This window comes from Candoia aspera, chromosome 3 (genome assembly GCF_035149785.1).
Source record: "Candoia aspera isolate rCanAsp1 chromosome 3, rCanAsp1.hap2, whole genome shotgun sequence".
Taxonomy (NCBI): Eukaryota; Metazoa; Chordata; class Lepidosauria; order Squamata; family Boidae; genus Candoia; species Candoia aspera.
This window is the reverse complement of record NC_086155.1, coordinates 188,398,781-188,418,263: the sequence shown is the minus strand read 5'-3', so window position 1 is coordinate 188,418,263 and position 19,483 is coordinate 188,398,781. Positions and strand designations below refer to the sequence as shown.

The 19,483-nt window shown below is 37.3% G+C and overlaps 1 protein-coding gene across 1 annotated transcript in view; it reads left to right on the top strand.

Annotated features, from left to right (window-relative positions):
* The window catches only part of UBR5 (ubiquitin protein ligase E3 component n-recognin 5), a 94,621-nt gene that overhangs the window by 40,784 nt on the left and 34,354 nt on the right, over positions 1 to 19,483 (top strand). Inside the window, exons 16-30 of the mRNA XM_063299562.1 lie at positions 589 to 701; positions 1,759 to 1,902; positions 2,574 to 2,685; positions 2,841 to 2,995; positions 4,939 to 5,136; positions 6,404 to 6,614; positions 8,943 to 9,069; positions 13,154 to 13,305; positions 13,919 to 14,014; positions 14,358 to 14,481; positions 14,760 to 14,857; positions 15,372 to 15,520; positions 16,834 to 16,925; positions 17,550 to 17,696; positions 17,785 to 17,903. Of these exons, the coding sequence (XP_063155632.1) occupies positions 589 to 701; positions 1,759 to 1,902; positions 2,574 to 2,685; positions 2,841 to 2,995; positions 4,939 to 5,136; positions 6,404 to 6,614; positions 8,943 to 9,069; positions 13,154 to 13,305; positions 13,919 to 14,014; positions 14,358 to 14,481; positions 14,760 to 14,857; positions 15,372 to 15,520; positions 16,834 to 16,925; positions 17,550 to 17,696; positions 17,785 to 17,903 (2,037 nt within the window). The remainder of the gene's footprint in view (positions 1 to 588; positions 702 to 1,758; positions 1,903 to 2,573; positions 2,686 to 2,840; positions 2,996 to 4,938; positions 5,137 to 6,403; positions 6,615 to 8,942; positions 9,070 to 13,153; positions 13,306 to 13,918; positions 14,015 to 14,357; positions 14,482 to 14,759; positions 14,858 to 15,371; positions 15,521 to 16,833; positions 16,926 to 17,549; positions 17,697 to 17,784; positions 17,904 to 19,483) is intronic.

Sequence of the window (19,483 nt, the reverse complement as noted above, 5' to 3'; positions counted from 1 at the left end):
CTATAAAGGAAGCTTTTGTTCTTCAGTTGTTTCTGATTACTTCAGTTGTTGCCACTGGTGGGAAGATTTGAGCAGTGGCAGTTGAGTAAACACCTACATATACAAATGGCCCTTTTTGCCTGTTGTTCCGTTACCAGTGATTTTGCAGATCTGAGGTTGGTAAATATAGAAGAGACCTCTTACCTTCAATAAAGTGTTGTTGGCATGTGATTCCACTTGGAGGACTTTGGAGGGGGGAGGTATTTCACACATGTGCAAAATGGTGTGTGGGCTTTAACACATGTATAAAGTACTTTTTTTTTTTCATCTGTGTTCCTTATCTTTGGTTGTTAACCTGAAATGGAACTGCTGTGAATGTCAAGGGCCAGTTCTGTGTCTCTTGTAAACAATAAGCCAGAATTCTCAGTCCTGATTTATCATTATGTCCAAATGCAGCCATCCTATTAAGAACAGATTCAGTCTGAGATTAATAAAATATTAATTTAATAGATGAAAGCATTTTAATGAGAAAGTTATATTGCAGCTCTGTGCAGATTTTCTACAGTCAACCCCATTTAAATTTTTTAAAATTCTTTGTGCTTATCTAAGAACGGCGAAGATCTACACCAGCTCCTAAGGAAGAAGAGAAGGTGAATGAGGAACAGTGGTCTCTTAGAGAAGTTGTATTTGTGGAAGATGTTAAAAATGTTCCTGTTGGGAAGGTTTGTATGAAACAATTCCATTTTTTATCTCCTTTTGTATACTGATTTCCTATTTTTTTTAATTACATCAAAACTTGTCATAGTAGTTACTTCATTCTGAAACAGATTAATTTGTACAAATGATTTTGAACTAGATGCTGCCTGCTTTGTATGGTCTTAATCAAAGCAAGATACATTACAAACTGCCTCTCTGCTGCAGGATATTGTCTCAAATAGATGAATGTTGTTGTTTTCTCAAGTTACTCTGCTAAACTAGAGCTCTTGGTTAGTTTTGAATGGACATCCTCATATGAAGACTGAGATAATAAATGATTTAGCTACCATAAGCCACTTGATTAGAATATATCACTTCAAAATTGCTGATGCATTCTGGGCATATATTATTTTCACCCTGACAAAATGGTTTTAGTTAGGTTTAGTTAGCAGGTTTTAATGTGTTGGGTTTGGGGAACACTTTCCAATTTGATGCTTCTTTAAAGGCAGCATACAAATAAAATAAATTCAAAATACAGCTTCTAGGCAACCACGTATCAACTTTCGAAATACTTTAGTATTCGGTAAGTGATATATTGGATAATATGCAGGAGATGCTATGTTACAAATTAAGAAGAAAGATTTGTGTGAAGTAAGATGTTAGATTTTTCATTCTGTTCTGATAAAACACTGAAATGGTGCCCGAGAGCAGTCCTGGGAGAATAGAAGCTTCTAGTGAGGCTGGAAGATTTGTTGTAAGCTGAACTTGGGCCTCTTCAGAAAATGTAGATTATTATTATACCACTGTGCCATGTTGGTATCTTGAGTGAATGCTCTTTAGCCAAAAAATATGTGTATTACAGTATTGTGGTGCACTTAGGGTGGCGGAACTGTGTCTGGGATCTTCAGTAATGTCCTAAAAATAAGGTAGGCAGCACCTCTGACACTGAAGGCACTGAATCAAGGTTTTTTTTAACTAAAATGTTTCTTGAAATTTTGAAAAAATGTAGTACATTTTAAAACTTAGGTTCTCAACTTCATCTTGTCTTTCATTTACTTCTATGCTATATGTACTTTGTTCTAGGTACTAAAAGTGGATGGTGCTTATGTTGCTGTAAAATTTCCAGGGACATCTACTAATGCAAATTGTGCAAGCAGCACTGGTTTGGATCCTGATCCCTCTTCTCTTCTTCAAGATTGCCGATTGCTCCGAATAGATGAACTACAAGTATGTGTATTAATGACAAAGCATGACAGTTTGAATGGTTAGCAGTTTGCTGCTAAGGACTACAAGTTACAATTCATATATGCATCTGCTAAACATCTTAAAAAAGGATGTCAGCTGTAGAAGATAGAAAAATGAGCAGATAATATGAGGAACTGGAGAATTTAAGAAGATAATGTGAACCCTTATACTTCATAAACCCTGATTATTTAAAAAAACAGCTAAATGTGATATAAATAAGATTTTAGAATTACTCAAAGTGTATTTCTTTAAACAAAAACCTAGGACCATTTGTGAAATTGCAGTAAATTCAGAATAAGCAAAATATAGTTTGTCTTTTAGTTAATAACTGTAGGATACAATTATGGACATTTGTTAGCTTACATTAAAAAGATATCTAATGGTGAATGATAAATTAGTTTATATTTTAGCCAGAACAGCTTCAAGGAATCCCCATTTTGTTGGGTAAATGCTGGGGACAAAGAATGGAGGGGAGGACTTGGTTTTCAGCATCATGATGCCCTATTTGTCACCATGCAAGATGCATTAGCTTGGCTGGTACTGCAGAAGAACCTCTAGTTCTTTCTAGTAAATTTTACATTCTTAAAGAGAAGAATGATTAGATACAGTAAGTTAACTAAATTAGAGTTACAGAACATTCCTGTTTTTTACAGGTTGTAAAAACTGGTGGGACACCAAAAGTTCCAGATTGTTTTCAGAGAACTCCTAAAAAACTATGTATTCCTGAAAAAACAGAAATTCTGGCAGTTAATGTAGATTCGAAAGGTAAGTGTGAACTTCTTTCTTCCTCAGTTTCTCTGCTTATTTATAGGGTAGTATATGTTAAACTTTACTCAACTGTATTTAATCAATAAATATATACTTAGAAGTTTGGGTTAATATTTTTAAAAATATTAGCAATGTTCTTTTTCACTTTTTAGGAGTCCATGCTGTCCTCAAGACTGGAAATTGGGTTAGATACTGCATCTTTGATCTAGCAACTGGAAAAGCAGAACAGGAAAATAATTTTCCCACTAGCAGCCTTGCTTTCCTTGGGCAGAACGAGAGAAGTGTTGCTATTTTCACTGCTGGACAGGTTTGTTTGTTTTTCATTTTAAATATTTAAAAATGGGCTTTAATGCAGACTTGAGGTATTTTAAGTATGTCTTTATAGGAGAGCTGTCAGTATTGATCCGTACGCAGTGTGTGCATAATCTTTCTCTGTATACGGGGTACAAGGAATGGGAAAGGAAAGAAAGTAACACAGAGCTAGTACTATAGAAAGGGACTGTCTAATGGTTTAATGGTTGAGGGGAAGAAAATGTTGGAAAGGTCCCCTCCCCTTCTGTGACATTTGGAAGTATTCCAGTGGTGAATATTCAATCCCTGCACAAAATAGGAATGATCCGTTCCTATCATCCCTGCCATCAAATTTGAGATATTGGAAGAAATAGTAAAATGTGTGCATATAATCTTTTATACAAATGGGGTTATCCACTCTGAGATTTTTGTTTAACAATATTTAATATCTGACAAGTTTCCTTGGTGGAAGAATGTCATATAAATGATCAGATAAATATAATAAGTGTATGCTATCACGAATTAAACAAAATAACAATTAGTATTAACATTCATAAAAAAGCTGAGCAGCTTTCACTGTACTTGAAGGTGTTCTTAATAATTTATACAATATAATTTTAATTAACAGTTTAGAGTTCTGTGAGGGTATAGTGATGTATAAAGAATGTATCTGATCCAGATGCATCCACTTTCTGCATTCCACTACATTCCACTAGCTGCATAAAAACTAAGCTTTTCTTGACAATATTAATTGAAGTTTAGCCAGCAACAGCAGATTTTGAAAACTGAGCTTTCGTTGTTTTCCTCTCTCTTTTCCCATTCAACCTGTTGCCCACTCAAGTAGGCTGCAGATTGACCACCACTATTTTGCAGCCTTATTCAGTGAGGTATGGGAAGAATTTTAGAAATGTTTTCCATTCCTAAATGAAAGGGCAGGGCAGTGGCAGAAAAGAAAAGGCATAAAATATACTTATCAAGTTCAGAATGTGTTAGATGGAATCAGAGTATAAGGGTGATAATTAAGAATAGTACCAATGCATGGGCGGAGTGTCTTTCCTCCTCCTCCTCCTCATCTGTTCTCATACACTTAGCACTGAGAGCTGAGATTCCAGGGCAGATGTTTTTTGGAGTTGATAGAGTCACTATTAAATTGAAAGACCACCCCTAGGTCTGAAACCTCTTCAGAACCACAAGTAAAATATTCCAAGATGAGACTTTCCCACTTTCCTTGCTAGGTATAAGCCAACAAATAAAAGTTCTTCAGTCAACCAGATGCCTTTCTCCAAACACTTTGCAGATAACCCTCCTATTCTGCTTCTATCTCGATTGATTTGACTTTTTTAATGGGATATAGATTACTAGCCTTGCATGGCCTAATCACCCAGACAGTTATCTCAGTTCCTGGATGCAGTTTTTGTTCTCCACCATAGCTCCTAATGATCCCAAAGACAGAGGTAGGGAAATAATTTTTCAGTAACCAGAATAGGTTCATTATTGCCAGGAGTTCTGCACATAAGGCTCTAACTTGAAATGGCTTGAGCTAAAAATAGCTGTCGTGGGTTTATAATGGGTGGTTCTGATCATTCTGGAAGTGTTTTGAACAGGATTGTTGCAAGATAGGAACATTTCTGGAGTGGCTAGAACAGAGTATTTCAATCTCAAAACGTTTTTCATATGAAACATTTTGCACACCTGTGACAATTGCCCTTAGCTTGTGATTGCTTTGAGGACATAGAGGTTGTGTCTAAGATGGGTTGAGCTGGGCTTTACTTCAAGAGATGATGTACTGCTGGAGGCCATGTTGTCCTGTTGTTAACATAGGGCAAGATGGCACAAAGAATGTTCAAGCAAGATTGAAGAATAACCAGCAAATGGGGAATGTAAACTTCTTTGTAAAGTATTAACTGAAACAATGACTAACTAGAATTTGTATTGCATAACATTCTGCTTCTCACATAGGAATCACCAATTATTCTTAGAGATGGAAATGGCACTATATATCCAATGGCAAAAGACTGCATGGGTGGAATAAGAGATCCTGATTGGCTTGATCTTCCTCCTATTAGCAGTCTGGGAATGGGAGTACATTCCTTAACAAATATTCCTGCTAATTCAACCATTAAAAAGAAAGCTGCTATCATCATAATGGCTGTTGAGGTAATTAATATATTGAACAAAGTTATTCTTATAATTCACTCTCTTGATTTGTATTCAGTCTTTCACAAATATTCCTAAACTAGACAACCTGTGACCCATGGGGTCATCGTTTCAGAGATATTTCCTTACCGAAACAGAATAACCCTGGGTGGGCAAAAAAACAGTGGGAATGGGAGAGACTTCCAACTACCTGCTGGCTTCCCCATTGAATTTCCTTGCGGGAAGCTGGCAGGGAGCATCGGAAATCTCCCTTCCTCCCTCCCTCTTGCCTGTTGGCCTTCGACTTGCAACTTCCTGTCAGCTTCCTCACTGATTTTGCTTGTGGGAAGCTGGCAGGCAGCGTTGGCAATCTCAATTGAGTTTAGACTTCCTGCTGGCTTCCCCATTGACTTGTGGGAAGCTGTTAGGGAAATGATGACCACGTGACCGTGGCTGACCATGGCAGCACAGCAGTGCTGAAACGGTGGCAGCATGGCAGTGCTGAAGCAGCCACAACTTTGCCAAATTTTGGGATAGGATTTTGGATGCATTCTGTAAATGCATTCTGTAAGCCCATTTGAGGTACTTTGGATGAAAAATTGTTGCCCTATGAGGCACTGTTACGCCCAACTGAAGGTTGCAAACTGAGAGACAGACACAAGAGTTTTAGTATTATATAGATAGTGATTTTAATGTGAGAGTTCTGGGACTTATACAGATTTGCTGCTGTACTACAAATACTTTGATTAAGTCAAAGCTCATTTTCAAAGTTACATAGTTGATTTCTGAAGAGTTGTGCAATTTAAGTGATAAAATATTTGGATATTAAACTGTTACCTTCATAAAGCTAGAGCTAGAATCCTCAGAAATGTAGTCCTGCAATTGCAGATTGTTCTGGTTTCATGTTAAATGTGCTGAAAATTAAAACACATTTTATCTCCTTTCTTGTCAGCAAGCATTTGGCTACAGCTTTTTCATGAGACTCAGAGATCTTAAATTTTATGTTATATTGCTACCATTTCAGGCAGGTAGATTTCAAAGCAACAAAATTTTCCAGCTTTCACATTACTTTATAAATCCTGCACTTTTGACTGAAATCATTACTGGTAAAATTTAATAATTTATAACATACAACATTAATGCTTTATGATCATGTTTTTATTTATCGTATTTTTGGCTTAGCCTTTTTCATGGAATTCAGAGTAGCAAAATGGTTAAAAAATAAACTGCATACAGTAGCATAAACTAGGTAATGGTTATATGTGCCTGTTCTATTTTCTGAGTGCAGAAGCAGACTTTAATGCAACATATTCTGCGATGTGATTATGAGTCCTGCAGACAGTATCTTATGAACCTCCAGCAAGCTGTTGTCTTGGATCAGAATCCACAAATGCTACAGACATTCCTTGGCCATCGATGTGACGGAAATAGAAATATTCTGCATGCTTGTGTGTCTGTGTGCTTTCCAACCAGTAATAAAGAAACTAAAGAGGAAGAGGGTGAGTTCAGCAAACTGATGCACATTGTTGAAAGGAAGGTCCACTATTAATTCAGAAATCAATTTTGAAATAGCTTTGTATATACATAGGCAAATTAGTGACTGTGAGAGTCTTTGTACATGCTTCAAGCACGATACCCATGGCCATCATGGCTACCAAGGGAGAAAAAGGTGGACAAAAATAACGGTGACATGCAGCACTTCAGTTTTAAAGCCAAAAATATGTTTCAGAGCAGCATGGAGATGCATGCCACAATTGTTGGTGTCTGCTTAAGCTACATTTTTTTTCTGGGCTGCAACAGAGTCCTTTGGTGCAGACATGGGAGTGCTCTTGGCACCTCCTTAACTCAAGCATATAATTTCCTGGAAATACAGAGGACAACTGTTGCTCAGAAAAAGACAGAGCTTTTTTAGGGACATGCCAGCTGGTGCAGTGTGTGCACTCATATCCACTCCGTAGCACCTTTTCTGTTTTGGATCTAAAAATTGTTAATAGCCCCAGAACACAGACTATGCCTATTTACAGAGATTTCAGTTTCTCTTTGAAATAAGACTGGGCTTGGAAGAAGGCTGTTTCTGTGTGAGGGCAAGGTTCAGACAATACAGTAGGTCATAAATTATGGTTTACAAACAATATTTGGGTTAACTTGGTACAAGTAGTCCTCATTTAACGATGCTAATTGGGACCGGAAATTCTGTTGTTAAGCAATGTCATAAGTTGAAAAACCATGTGACTTTGCCATCTAGCGGTGGCAGTTCAGGCAGTCCCAGTTGCCATCATTAAATGAGGACTGCACAGGTTGTTAAGCGAGGAGCTCACCTGACCACAACTTCTGACTTCCTACTGGCTTCCCCATTGACTTTGCTTGTAGGAAGCCAGCAGGGAAGGTCACAAATTGTGATCACGTGACTGTGGGATGCTGTGACGGCCGTAAGTACGAGGTCTGGTCGTAAGTACCACTTGTTCAGTGAATTACTACTGGTTCATTGTAAGTTTGAATGGTCACTGAATGAGTGGTTGTTAAACGAGGACCACCACCAAAACCAAGCTGATCACATTATGGATTAGAACAATGTATGATCTGGGTCACTGAGAATGAGATGCTGAGTAAAGGGGAAAGAAAGCTAATTTTGGTGTCCATTCTCTGAACTGGGGTGGGCAACCTATGAGATGTTTGTGACCCTTAACTGTATCACCAGAATTTAGTGGCAAAACTTCTGACTTCCAGTGTATTATATCTTCTGGTTTTTTTGGAAAAATAATGAACAAAAGGGCTGCCATAAGCTGCTAGGAGATTTAAAGCATCCATTTGCACTTTAATACCTTTCCCCAAACCTAAATTTTAAAAAGCTAGTTTTTTCCCCCTACTATTTGGGCAACATAAGGGACAAAATGGATGCCTCTGCAAGGCTGCAGGCATCCATTTCATTCCTTAAATTTTCACGCTAAAGCAGACTCAAATATATTTGTTTCCATCCATACTGGTAGTGTTACTTGGAAGCTTAAAAAAAAAAAGTTCAGCCACTTGCTGCAAAAGTTACCCAGCCCTGCTTTAAATGTACTGTAAGCTACTTTTGAGCCTGTGAACACTGTGTCCCTCAAATGCATTACATGTAGTCCTCACTTAACCATTTATTTAGTGGTGGTTCAGATTTAACGACCATGCTGGAAAAAAACCCCAACTTATGTCTGTCTCAGCATCCCCACGCTCACGTGATCACAATTTGGGCGCTTGGAAACTGGTTCGCATTTATGACCGTCGCAGCATCCTGTGATCACATATCACCATTTTCGGCCTTCCCAGCTGGCTTCTGGCAAGCAAAATCAATTGGGGGTGTGATTCGCTTAATGACCATGTGGTTTGCTTAACACCCACTGTGGTTCTCTTAATGACTGCCACGCAACAGGTCATAAAATCGGGTCAGATTCACTTATTGACTGCTTTTCTTAGCAACTGAAATTTGGGTCCCAATTGTGGTCGTTAAATGAGGACTACCTGTATTATATTGGTAAGAGATTGACATCCACATTTATTAAATGTTGTAGTAAAGAGCTTAAGTTGCCTTGCTGATCATTTGCTGACTGCCATACCATTTAACATGCATATACCTTCTATGGTTTAAATTATCTTAGCCTTCTGACCCCTTGAAACTTTAATTATTAAATAAACTTTTATTCCTCTCATTGTTTTGCATTTGAGTAAATATTTGATTATAATATGCCATATTGATTTCAAATAGGACATTTCTATAAAAATGACAAATACATGTCAGAAACGCTTTAGCAATAAAATCACCAGTTTCGTCAAGGTTCTCATTTATGCTTCAGAAGCAGAGCGCTCAGAAAGGAATACATTTGCTGAAAGATTATCTGCGGTTGAAGCTATTGCAAATGCTATTTCAGTGGTGTCAAGTAATGGACCAGGAAATCGTGCAGGGTCCTCCAGCAGTAGAAGGTAGGTTAATAGTAACAAACCATTTTCTTTTTATTCTTTCCTTCCTTAAATATCAAAACATAGAATACATTGATAATCACATTCCAGCAGTGTTGTCAGAAACCAAGAAAATGGTACACAGTAAACTTCCATATTTAACTTTAGCTTCATTAGGCTATCAAGAAGCTACGAGAGACAAAATAGAGAAAAGAAATAGAAACTTAGTCAAAATCAGATTATTATTATTATCAGACGAGCACTAACGCACTGCAGCAACCCAGAACACCAGAAAAAGGAAACAGATCACCTATACAACATCTTCCAGCAAAATGGATACCCCCCCCAACTTTATCAAAAAGTGCCTCACCACCCAACCCACTACAACCCAACCAACAGAAGCTATGAAAAAGATAACTCTGCCATACATCAGAAACGTCTCAGAAACCACCAACAGTCTGTTACAACCACACGGCATCACCATAGCACATAAACCAACTAAAACTCTTCAGAACATCCTAAGTAACTTAAAAGACCCAGTAGCCCAAGAAGAAAAAACAGGAGTCATCTACAACATACAGTGTAAGGACTGTAGCAGTCACTATGTAGGACAGATAGGCAGAAGACTAGCAGAGCGCATCCACAAACACCAACTAGCTGTCAAAAGACACAATGAAAACTCCTTAATCTCACAACACATGGACAGGCTTAACCATACTTTCAACTGGGAAACAGCATCCTAAACCAAGCCAAATCCAAAAATGCTAGAGAATTCCTGGAAGCTTGGCACTCAGTCAAAGCAGCCATCAGCAGACACATAGAGGTAAACAACATTTACATACCATTCAAAAGAGACAATGGAAAAGCCAAAAGACCAGAACACCTCTTTACCAGCAATCAACACCCAGATATGCAAAGATTAACACTAGGATTAACACCAGATAATCAAACAGCACAATACACCCTAATCAAGGAACCATTAACTCAGGCAATCAACCAAGCAGCAAACAACAGCCCAATCGAGAGAACAACACCTCCACCAACACAAGCTGGACAAGCCACGGTATATAAACAGAGAGCAAGGCCCACTCCCTCCTCGCATTTAAGATATTGCCTAGCCTGGCAGTGAAACATCTGCAAGAAAACAGGTTTTTCTCAGAGAGCACCAAGGACTCCACAGGTTATTATTTACTTAGTAAAATTACATTAAGCACATACCAATTAAATATAGTTCAATATTAAGTACAGAATTTTCTAATTATTTTAAAATGGCCCTTAATCGTTACAAAAAGATACATTATACAATTTTTAGTGGAAATATCAATATGTATATTTTAGGGAGAAGAACCCCTACCCCCTTTCATAAATGAAATGATAGTACTAGACCATTCCAATCAGTGTATCCCAATGTCTTCATAAGATTTCATTCCAAAAGGACATTACAGTAAAGAAATCAGTGGTACAGAATTCAGCTATAACTGCTAGTTTCAATATCATAATTAATAATATATATAAAACAGCATTTAACTTTCAGGGTAAACTGTACTCTTGAATGTAATATCAATGTGCAAAATTTGCTTATCTGGGAATGGAATTCTAGCAAATTCAAGAACATTCTGTTTCTCTCCAGTCTATACCGAACTTCTTCTTGGACCCATGCTGTTCTGGGGAGAGTTCAGTGGTTTCCAAAAGTTAATTTTCTGCACTGGAAGTAGTTTGTGGTGTACAGACATGGGGTTCTGGATGAACAGTTGAAAGCCAAATGTTCTTGATGAGGCTTTCAGAAACTGCCAAGTTGACTCTTGAAAGTCATGGACTGGAAGATTTACATAGCCTGCAAAGAAATTTTACACCTTTCTAGAATCTACCCAGAAAAAGATGGATCCAAGTGGTTTTCAATTTGCTTTTAAGGAGCATCGGTGCTTCTATTATTGATAAAATAAATAATAGAAGAGATGGAGTAGCTGTCATTCTTCATGAAAGGGTGTCAAATTAGTGTTTGGATAGAACACTGAAAAATGAGAGAATGAGCTCAGTTCAAGTCCAAGACAAGTCAGTGTTAGAGTGAATCAAGTCAATCACAGAAGCGGAGGAAGCATGACAACTTGCAACCTCTTGTTGACAAAACAACAGAAAATATATCTTACTAATTATAGGAGACTATAATGCAAAAGTCTGAAGTGAAATGGTATCTGAGGTATTAAGAACAGCTGGCTTTGATGTACAAAATGAAGCAGGAGATGGACTGATAGAGATATGCTAAGATAATTCAGTGTTTATAATAATAAATAAATTTGTTTATATAAATATAAGTAAATAGAAGATGAATTAACACATGAATATAGCTAGATGCATAACACTGAAATAAAATTGACTACAAGTAGTCCTTGGTTGGTGACCACAATTGGGACCAGTAACTCAGTTGTTAAGTGAAGTGATCGCTAAGTGAAATCACAACTGTGCTTATGATTTTATTTCAGCTTTCCTTTGCTTTACAGACCTGTGAAGGTCATAAATGCGAGGATGGGTTGTAAAATTACTTTTTCATCACTGTGGTAATTGCAAATGGTTACTAAACAAGGCAGCTGCTAAACAAGGATTACCTGTATATATTCTACAAGAAAAAGTGGAGAAGTTCTATTCAGTCAGCAAAAACAAGATCTGATGCTGCCTGCGGCTCTGATCATGAACTCCTTTTTAAAAAATTACATCTTCAGCTAAAGAAAACAAAACCATCAGACCAACAAGATACGACTTCAGCAATATCCCACATCATTAAAGGACTAGATTTGATAAATATAGCTTCTGAGGAATTCCAGACTGAAATTTGTGATATCATTAAAGATAAAGCAAGCAGAAGCAACCTAAAATACAAAAGGCAAAAGAAGAAGATAAAATGGCTGTTGCTGCTTTGAAAATAGCTAAAGAAAGATGGAAACCAAAAGGCAACAGAAATAGAGGAAAATTTGACCAACTAAATGAGAAGAGCTAGAAGGGATGAATAATAAATAGGCAGCGCAAAGAAAGAGAATTGGGAAGGACAGGATATTTATTTAAGAAAAGTAATCAAGAAAAACTTTTATGAAAAGATGGGCATGATGAAAAACATGGCACCATTCTACCAGAGAAATAAAAGAAGGTGCAAATATATGGAAGAATTTTACCCCCGCTGCACCCCACCAAAAATTGATTATGCAAATTGATAATTAAATGACAGCCAAATGTTCTGGAAAGAAACTTAAACAGATTGTAGGAAGTATTGCTAACAGTAAAGCTGTAGGTGTTGATGACATACCAGTTGAACTGTTTAAATCTTACAAGATTATGCAGTTAGTGCTATTTGCAGTTAGTTAGCAAGTATGGAAAATACAGCATAGGCCAAGGGTTTAGAAAATGTCAATTTATATTCCAGGATCAAAAGGTATGTGATAAAGAATGCTTAGACTACTGAACAACTGCATGTATTTCTTAAGATAAGAAGATAATACTCAAGTGTTTGTACTCCAGATTTAAACAATATGCTGCATAAGAACTGCCAGATGTAGAAGCTGTATTCAGAAAAGGCAGGGGCCCTCAAGATAGCATTACTGACATCTGATGAATAATGAACAGAGCAAGGGAATTCCAAAAAGACATCTAGTTTTGCTTTATTGATTATGCTAAAGTTTTAGAGAAATTAGAAATAAAATTGCTAAGAAGAGGCTAATGGAAGGCAAGGTGGCTAGATACATTCATTCATTCATTCATTCGTTCATTCATTCATTCATATTTTTATCCCGCCTTTATTATTTTATAAATAACTCAAGGTGGCGAACATACCTAATACTCCTTCCTCCTCCTCTTTTCCCCACAACAACAACCCTGTGAGGTGAGTTGGGCTGAGAGAGTGTGACTGGCCCAAGGTCACCCAGCCGGCTTTTGTGCCTAAGGCGGGATTAGAACTCACAGTCTCCTGGTTTCTATCCTGTTCCCTTAACCACTAGACCAAACTTGATGACAGAAGTATGAACTTAGATGAAGTCACTAACTGACAGACAATCTTGGTAAAAAAAAAAATTTTTTCCCCCTTAAAATGCACCATTATTCATGACTTTCTTTTTACTCTTAGTTTGCGACTGAGAGAAATGATGAGAAGATCCTTGAGAGCAGCAGGTTTGGGCAGACATGAAGCTGGAGCTTCTTCTAGTGACCATCAGGATCCGGTTTCTCCTCCCATAGCTCCTCCAAGCTGGGTTCCTGATCCTCCAGCAATGGATCCTGGTAAGATTTTGAGATGTTCCTCTGCATAATTGCAGAATCAAAACAGAGGTACATCAGATGATCCTGTAACAAGAGTCATATAAATATTGAAGGCATATATAGCTAGCATTAAATACCTATAATAGGTGGGGGGGGTTATCTGTTCAGTCGTGTCCAATTCTCGGAGATTGCCTGGACAAGTCCCTGCAGTTTCTTGGCAAGGTTTTTTGGAAGTGGTTTGCCATTGCCTCTTTCCTAGGGCTGAGAGGGAGTGACTGGCCCATGGTCACCCAACTGGCTTTGTGCCTAAGGCGGGACTGGAACTCATGGTCTCCTGTTTCTAGCCTGGTGCCTTAACCACTGCCCCAAACTGGCTCTCATAATAGGTATATAAATACCTATTTGACTGCATGAAGCATTTAGTGAAGTGTTACATTACTACCTACATGTTTTTAGCAATTGTTGTTCATTTTAGGTTTGTCGCTTGCTGTTTGCTAGTTACCCTTAGACTTATTGAATAACCTTTGGGTAGAAGAAAGCTTAAGCATGTTGTTTTAGTTAATATGGGGGGTTCCTGTTGCCAGGGATGTGTTTTATTTATTGATGTACATTCTGCTATTCTGTTTGCTAAAAGACGGTGACATTGATTTTATCCTGGCTCCTGCTGTGGGATCTCTTACCACAGCAACGACTGGCACCGGCCAAGGACCAAGCACTTCTACCATACCAGGTGAGAGAACGTTATTTGATATGCTTGAATATATACGTTTGCAAACAAATTGTGTAGATGTTTTTATCTAAAGAACTCCGCCAGTGTACCAGCCACTGTCATTTGCAAGTGTATCTGTAAGTGTATAGATTTTATATTGCTTTAGAGTAGTTTGCATGCACTGAAATATATTGTCTGTTTAAATGCAGCTTTGAGATACAAAATTTCCAGCCCTTTCATTTGCACTAATATTCATAGTTTTGTCATATCGCATTTCAAATATAGCTGCAATATCAGTCGTAATTGTCATAGCAACAAAGCAGCTTTTAAATTTCATTTTTCATCAGTGCTTTCTGATTTGTAGGTCCTTCTACAGAACCCTCTGTAGTGGAGTCAAAAGACAGGAAAGCCAACGCTCACTTCATATTGAAACTGTTGTGTGACAGTGCGGTTTTACAGCCATATCTCCGGGAACTGCTGTCAGCCAAGTAAGGGCCCTCTTGTTAACTCATGCATTGGCTTCGTACTCTTGTGAAGCAGGTAGAATAATTTGCCTCCTCCAGATGGTCTGTATTTGGCTGTATTTGTGCTTTTTCAAGCAAGCAACTAAGTTGGAGCTATCTGTCCTCATATTCCTATGCATTTTTGAAAAGCAGGGTTCAGATAAAATGTATGCTATTTTTTAATGACTTCACATTGATTTTTTAATCTTTCCTGAAATTGTTGTTATACCTTGAAAATGATATGGATATATTATTGCTCGTAGGGATGCAAGAGGCATGACACCGTTTATGTCTGCAGTTAGTGGCAGAGCATATCCTGCTGCAATTACTATTTTAGAAACTGCACAGAAAGTTGCCAAAGGTATGAACAGTTGTTTTTAATTTTTGCCAATGAGTTAGCATTTTCTTCCTTGGGGAGTTGGCATGTTGTTTCAAAATATGGAATTAAGTGAAAATTGCAGTTTCCTTGCTACTTGTCCATAACTTGGATTATTCCCTTCTCCGTAATGGGAGTGATTCAGCTGAAGGAATTTCCTTAGATAATTTATTTCTCCAGCATCTCTTTATGCGGTGGGTTATATTTTCATTATTCATTTATGTTTTATCCTGTTAGTTTAAAACAGTTTCAGATAGTTATTAAAGGAGAGTTTATAGCAGTTGCTCTCAATAAAGACAAAAATAATCACAGTACAACCTGCAACTAGGAGGAATTTAGTATAACTATGGTATAATAGATAACTGAAGTAAAATGATGTTTCCTTTTTACTTTTGCAGAGCTTCTGAGTGTTAAGCTTTCCTGTATTTTTATTTTAAACTCCTAGCCCTGATGTTTAATTTGGAACTCTCCTTCCTCTTCCCTCTCCTTCTTTTTAAAGCAGAGGCAATGTCAAGTGAAAAAGAGGAAGATGTGTTTATGGGAATGGTTTGTCCAACTGGCACAAATCCAGATGACTCTCCTTTGTATGTTTTGTGTTGCAACGATACTTGTAGTTTTACATGGACTGGTGCAGAACATATAAATCAGGTAAATTTTGGGAGTCTTGTTTGGCATTTTCGTTTTGGTGCCAGGTTAAACTATTTTTACTGTCCCAAGTTTACAGTTTATTTTTAAAAATTCCATATTCGATTTATTATTGCTATTTTTCTTTCAGTCTTTCCACTTTTCCATGCAGACTAAATCAGCTGAGCTTGGTTCCTTTTGAGATCAATGGAGCTAGTTAATTAGAATTGAATCTCAGTGGCTAAATCAAGATGTAATTATTCTTACAATAAATAAAAATTGAATTAATCAATGAGTTTATTTCAGTTAAGATTATGACTAATTCAAGATTCAGCTATTGATTTTAAGGGAAAAGTGTTAATTTAGATGTTACCCTGTCTTAATGCTTGTATGTTAAATTTCCTGTTATCTTTAGAAATCATTGTTGAAAAGTAATTAGTAACTTTTTTTAGATAAAACAGTTTAGAGTGTAATCCTATACACATTTAACTGAGAATAAGATAAGGGTGTATAAGATTGAACAATTTTTTAGAATGCATCTATTCAGTGGTTGTTACCTTTGGATAGACTTGTACAGGACTGTAGTCTTAATTATGATTTATAAACATTTAGCCTGAACTTGAACAATTTATTTTAACAGATTAGCAATAGGTTAGGATTTATTACAAAGTAAACATTCATATATTATTATCTTGTCAATTTTAATTTAGTGATCCTCTCTTCCAGTAATTTGTTTTCCACACAGTTTTCGGAATGAACTGATTTGAGCAATTTATATAATATTTTCTTGGGGAGGATAAGTTTAATATTAAATCCAGGAAAATTATTTGTATATAGCAGTTCAACACCAGATTCAGAAACTGTTAATGAATGGTGGTTACCCAAAGGAGCATAAAGAACTCCTACATTTGAAAGGATTTGTCCCACAGTCACCATATCCTTTGAGATACTTTTGCCTATAAATATTGATATGAATATGAACCTGAGATGTTTAGCCCTGCATATATCAGGATCTGCTTTGGAATGCTTTTGAAACTCTAATCTTGGGTAACATTGAGAAAGTGAACAGTGCTGAAATTAGCATAGTTTTAGAAAATGTGTCTGGAAGTGGTCACACAAGTCTTAATATTGTTTCTAAATCCTTAAGGTAGTTACTGCTATAAATGCACTTTTTCCATTAGTTGGCTATTATGGTTCATTCTACAAAATGAAAAAAAGGAAGGGAAGCCATAATTTATGCCAAACATCCAGTATATATCTCACACACACACACAGACACACACACACACACAAAGAGAGGACTTTCTAAAATGTGCCCCCCCCACTTTTTTTTTTAGGATATATTTGAATGCCGAACATGTGGTTTACTGGAATCTCTGTGCTGTTGCACAGAATGTGCACGAGTATGCCATAAAGGCCATGATTGCAAGTATGTTATGTTTATTGCAATGAATTATGTGTAGTGGTCTGTTCAGAAATGTTATTTGAGAATGATACTTAATTGTTCTTACATACCTATTACGGAGACATAATACAGAAAAGTTGAAATTGAAGATGTGGAGCCTACTTCTATTGGGATGAGAAAGTGAAGATTCACTCAAGTCAAGCTTGACTCCAATTGACTACATGGCCTTCGCCATTTACTTTTCTTAGCAACAGCATGATAGCTTGCCACGGCCACTTCCTGGGATGTTTTTCCAACTTCCCAGTCAAGCCTATAGCATGGTGTCACTTGATAGTCTTCCATCCAAATATCAACTGATCCTGCTTGGTTGTTGTTGCTTTTTTAGATGAGCCATGGTTGGCTAGATGCTGCTTCCTGTTTAGGCATGGGGGTGTGAAAGTTTTCCTTCTCAGCAACATCTGCTAGTTACAAGCAATAGTCTCTCTTAGGAGGAAGCTTTTTCGAAGTTGTTATTCTTAAATTAATACAGTCTTTTATAAAGGACCATTTGGGAAGCAGCAGTCATAAAGTTCACATTTCTAGATCTACCTATATTTCACATTGATATGAAAATTGATGTTACATAATTATAAATTACCTCTCTTTCAGGCTTAAACGCACATCACCTACAGCATACTGTGACTGCTGGGAGAAGTGCAAGTGCAAAACACTAATTGCAGGACAGAAATCTGCCCGTCTTGATCTGCTTTTCCGGCTGCTTACTACTACAAATCTTGTTACCATGCCAAATAGTAGGCAAGTGTCTGTCTGTTTTTTGCAAATGGGAGAAAGAGATCTGAGAAATCCAGAGCGGTCTTTTTTTACACCTCTCTCTGTGTTCTAGGGGGGAACATCTCCTGTTGTTCTTAGTACAGACAGTTGCGCGACAAACGGTAGAACACTGCCAGTACCGGCCACCAAGAATTAGAGAAGATCGTAATCGTAAAACTGCAAACCCTGAAGGTAGGCCCTTAAATCACTTACAAGATTTTCTGTTATAGCTTGAGTCTTAACAATCTTCCCTATTAAGCTCTTCCAGCACACATAAGAGGAGGAATAATGTATAATAGAAATACTCTTATATTACCTGTCCCTGGCTTCTCTTTCCATTCTTTTCCTGCCTTAGTTAGGCAGGAAAATGACCCTTAGTTGTTTTTTATGCTTTACCCTTAGAATGACCCTTAGTTGTTTTTTATGCTGTATTTCCACCCTTTCTAATCTTAATATTTCCTTCTTCTATCATCTTTCTAGTCTAGCACTACCCAGCTTCTGTAAGATGAACCATTTTTTTTGAGGGGTCCACTCCAAATTGATAGGATCAGCCTCCACTTTGGAGAGGTTGAAGGAATTTTAAGATGTGAAATGGAAAGCCTAAGCACCTGCAATACTTAAGGCATCTATTTTGTTCTTTAACTCCCCAACCCTCAAAATGCAAAAGAGATGCTCTTTTCGGAGCCACAGAATTGATGCTTGTGGGTGGCATGGGACCTTCCTGCTACATGTTTGTCCCTCTGTCATAGTCCTGGATGCTTTCCTGATGGCTAAATGGAGAAACAGTCTATCCTAAGACCTTCTACAGACCACTCCAGTCACCATATCAAACTGGTCAGACAAGCAGCAAACAACTCAGCTGTTGGTTCTTCAGCCACAGCCAAAGACCCAGCACATTCTAACTGGGAAGAGGCAGTTATACTGAAGTGTCTTCATCCAAATGGCTTATATTTTATGATATTCATACATTTCTTAAGGCCTAGTAAAAGTTGATTCTTACACAGTCAAAAGTAAACAATCTGATACTAAATCAAAAACAGATGGAAATTCTATTTCTTGGCCAAAATAGAATAGCTTCTAGCCTGTTATGTAGAGCTGGCAAGAAATAGAAATTTGATTGCTAGGAATGAAGTTTGTGTTTATACACAGCAGTCACTGGAATTCTTTCATAATGGCTTCTCAGCTTTTGTATAACAAAGCACCATATCAGAGGTTTCTGTGCTTGTTTAAAAGATTCAGCAGTTTGCTCCCATCCTACATGAATGAGCATATGCATATCCTATACTTAGATGCCTCTAAGTCCAAACAGAATAGAATGTTGGTCACTTATTGGAAAGGCTCCTTCTGGATTGGGGCAAGGGAGGCATCAAACCAATACCCTATTTCCACTAATTAAGTGTTTTTGCTATCCTCTTAAGGAAATAGGGTAATATTTTTTTTGTCTCAAATTACTTTATAGTGGCTTCTTCAGACTCTCAACCTAACAGTGGGTAAAAATAGAAGGGTAGGGTATGAGAGGATGTAGCAGCAGATTTAATAATATAACTTTCCTGACTTTCTGAGCAGTTCAACCTATACTTGCAAGCTTCTGTTTTACCAAACTGGAAGAAACTTTATTCCTCACATTTATTCCTTATGTTTATATAGCTGAATATCTCACAAGCATGACTCTGGGTGGCGTACAATAAAAGCAAACCATAAAAAGCAAACAATTTTTTAAAATCCAGAATAAAAGCAGCAATATTATTAAAAAAGACTAGGAGAGAGTATCT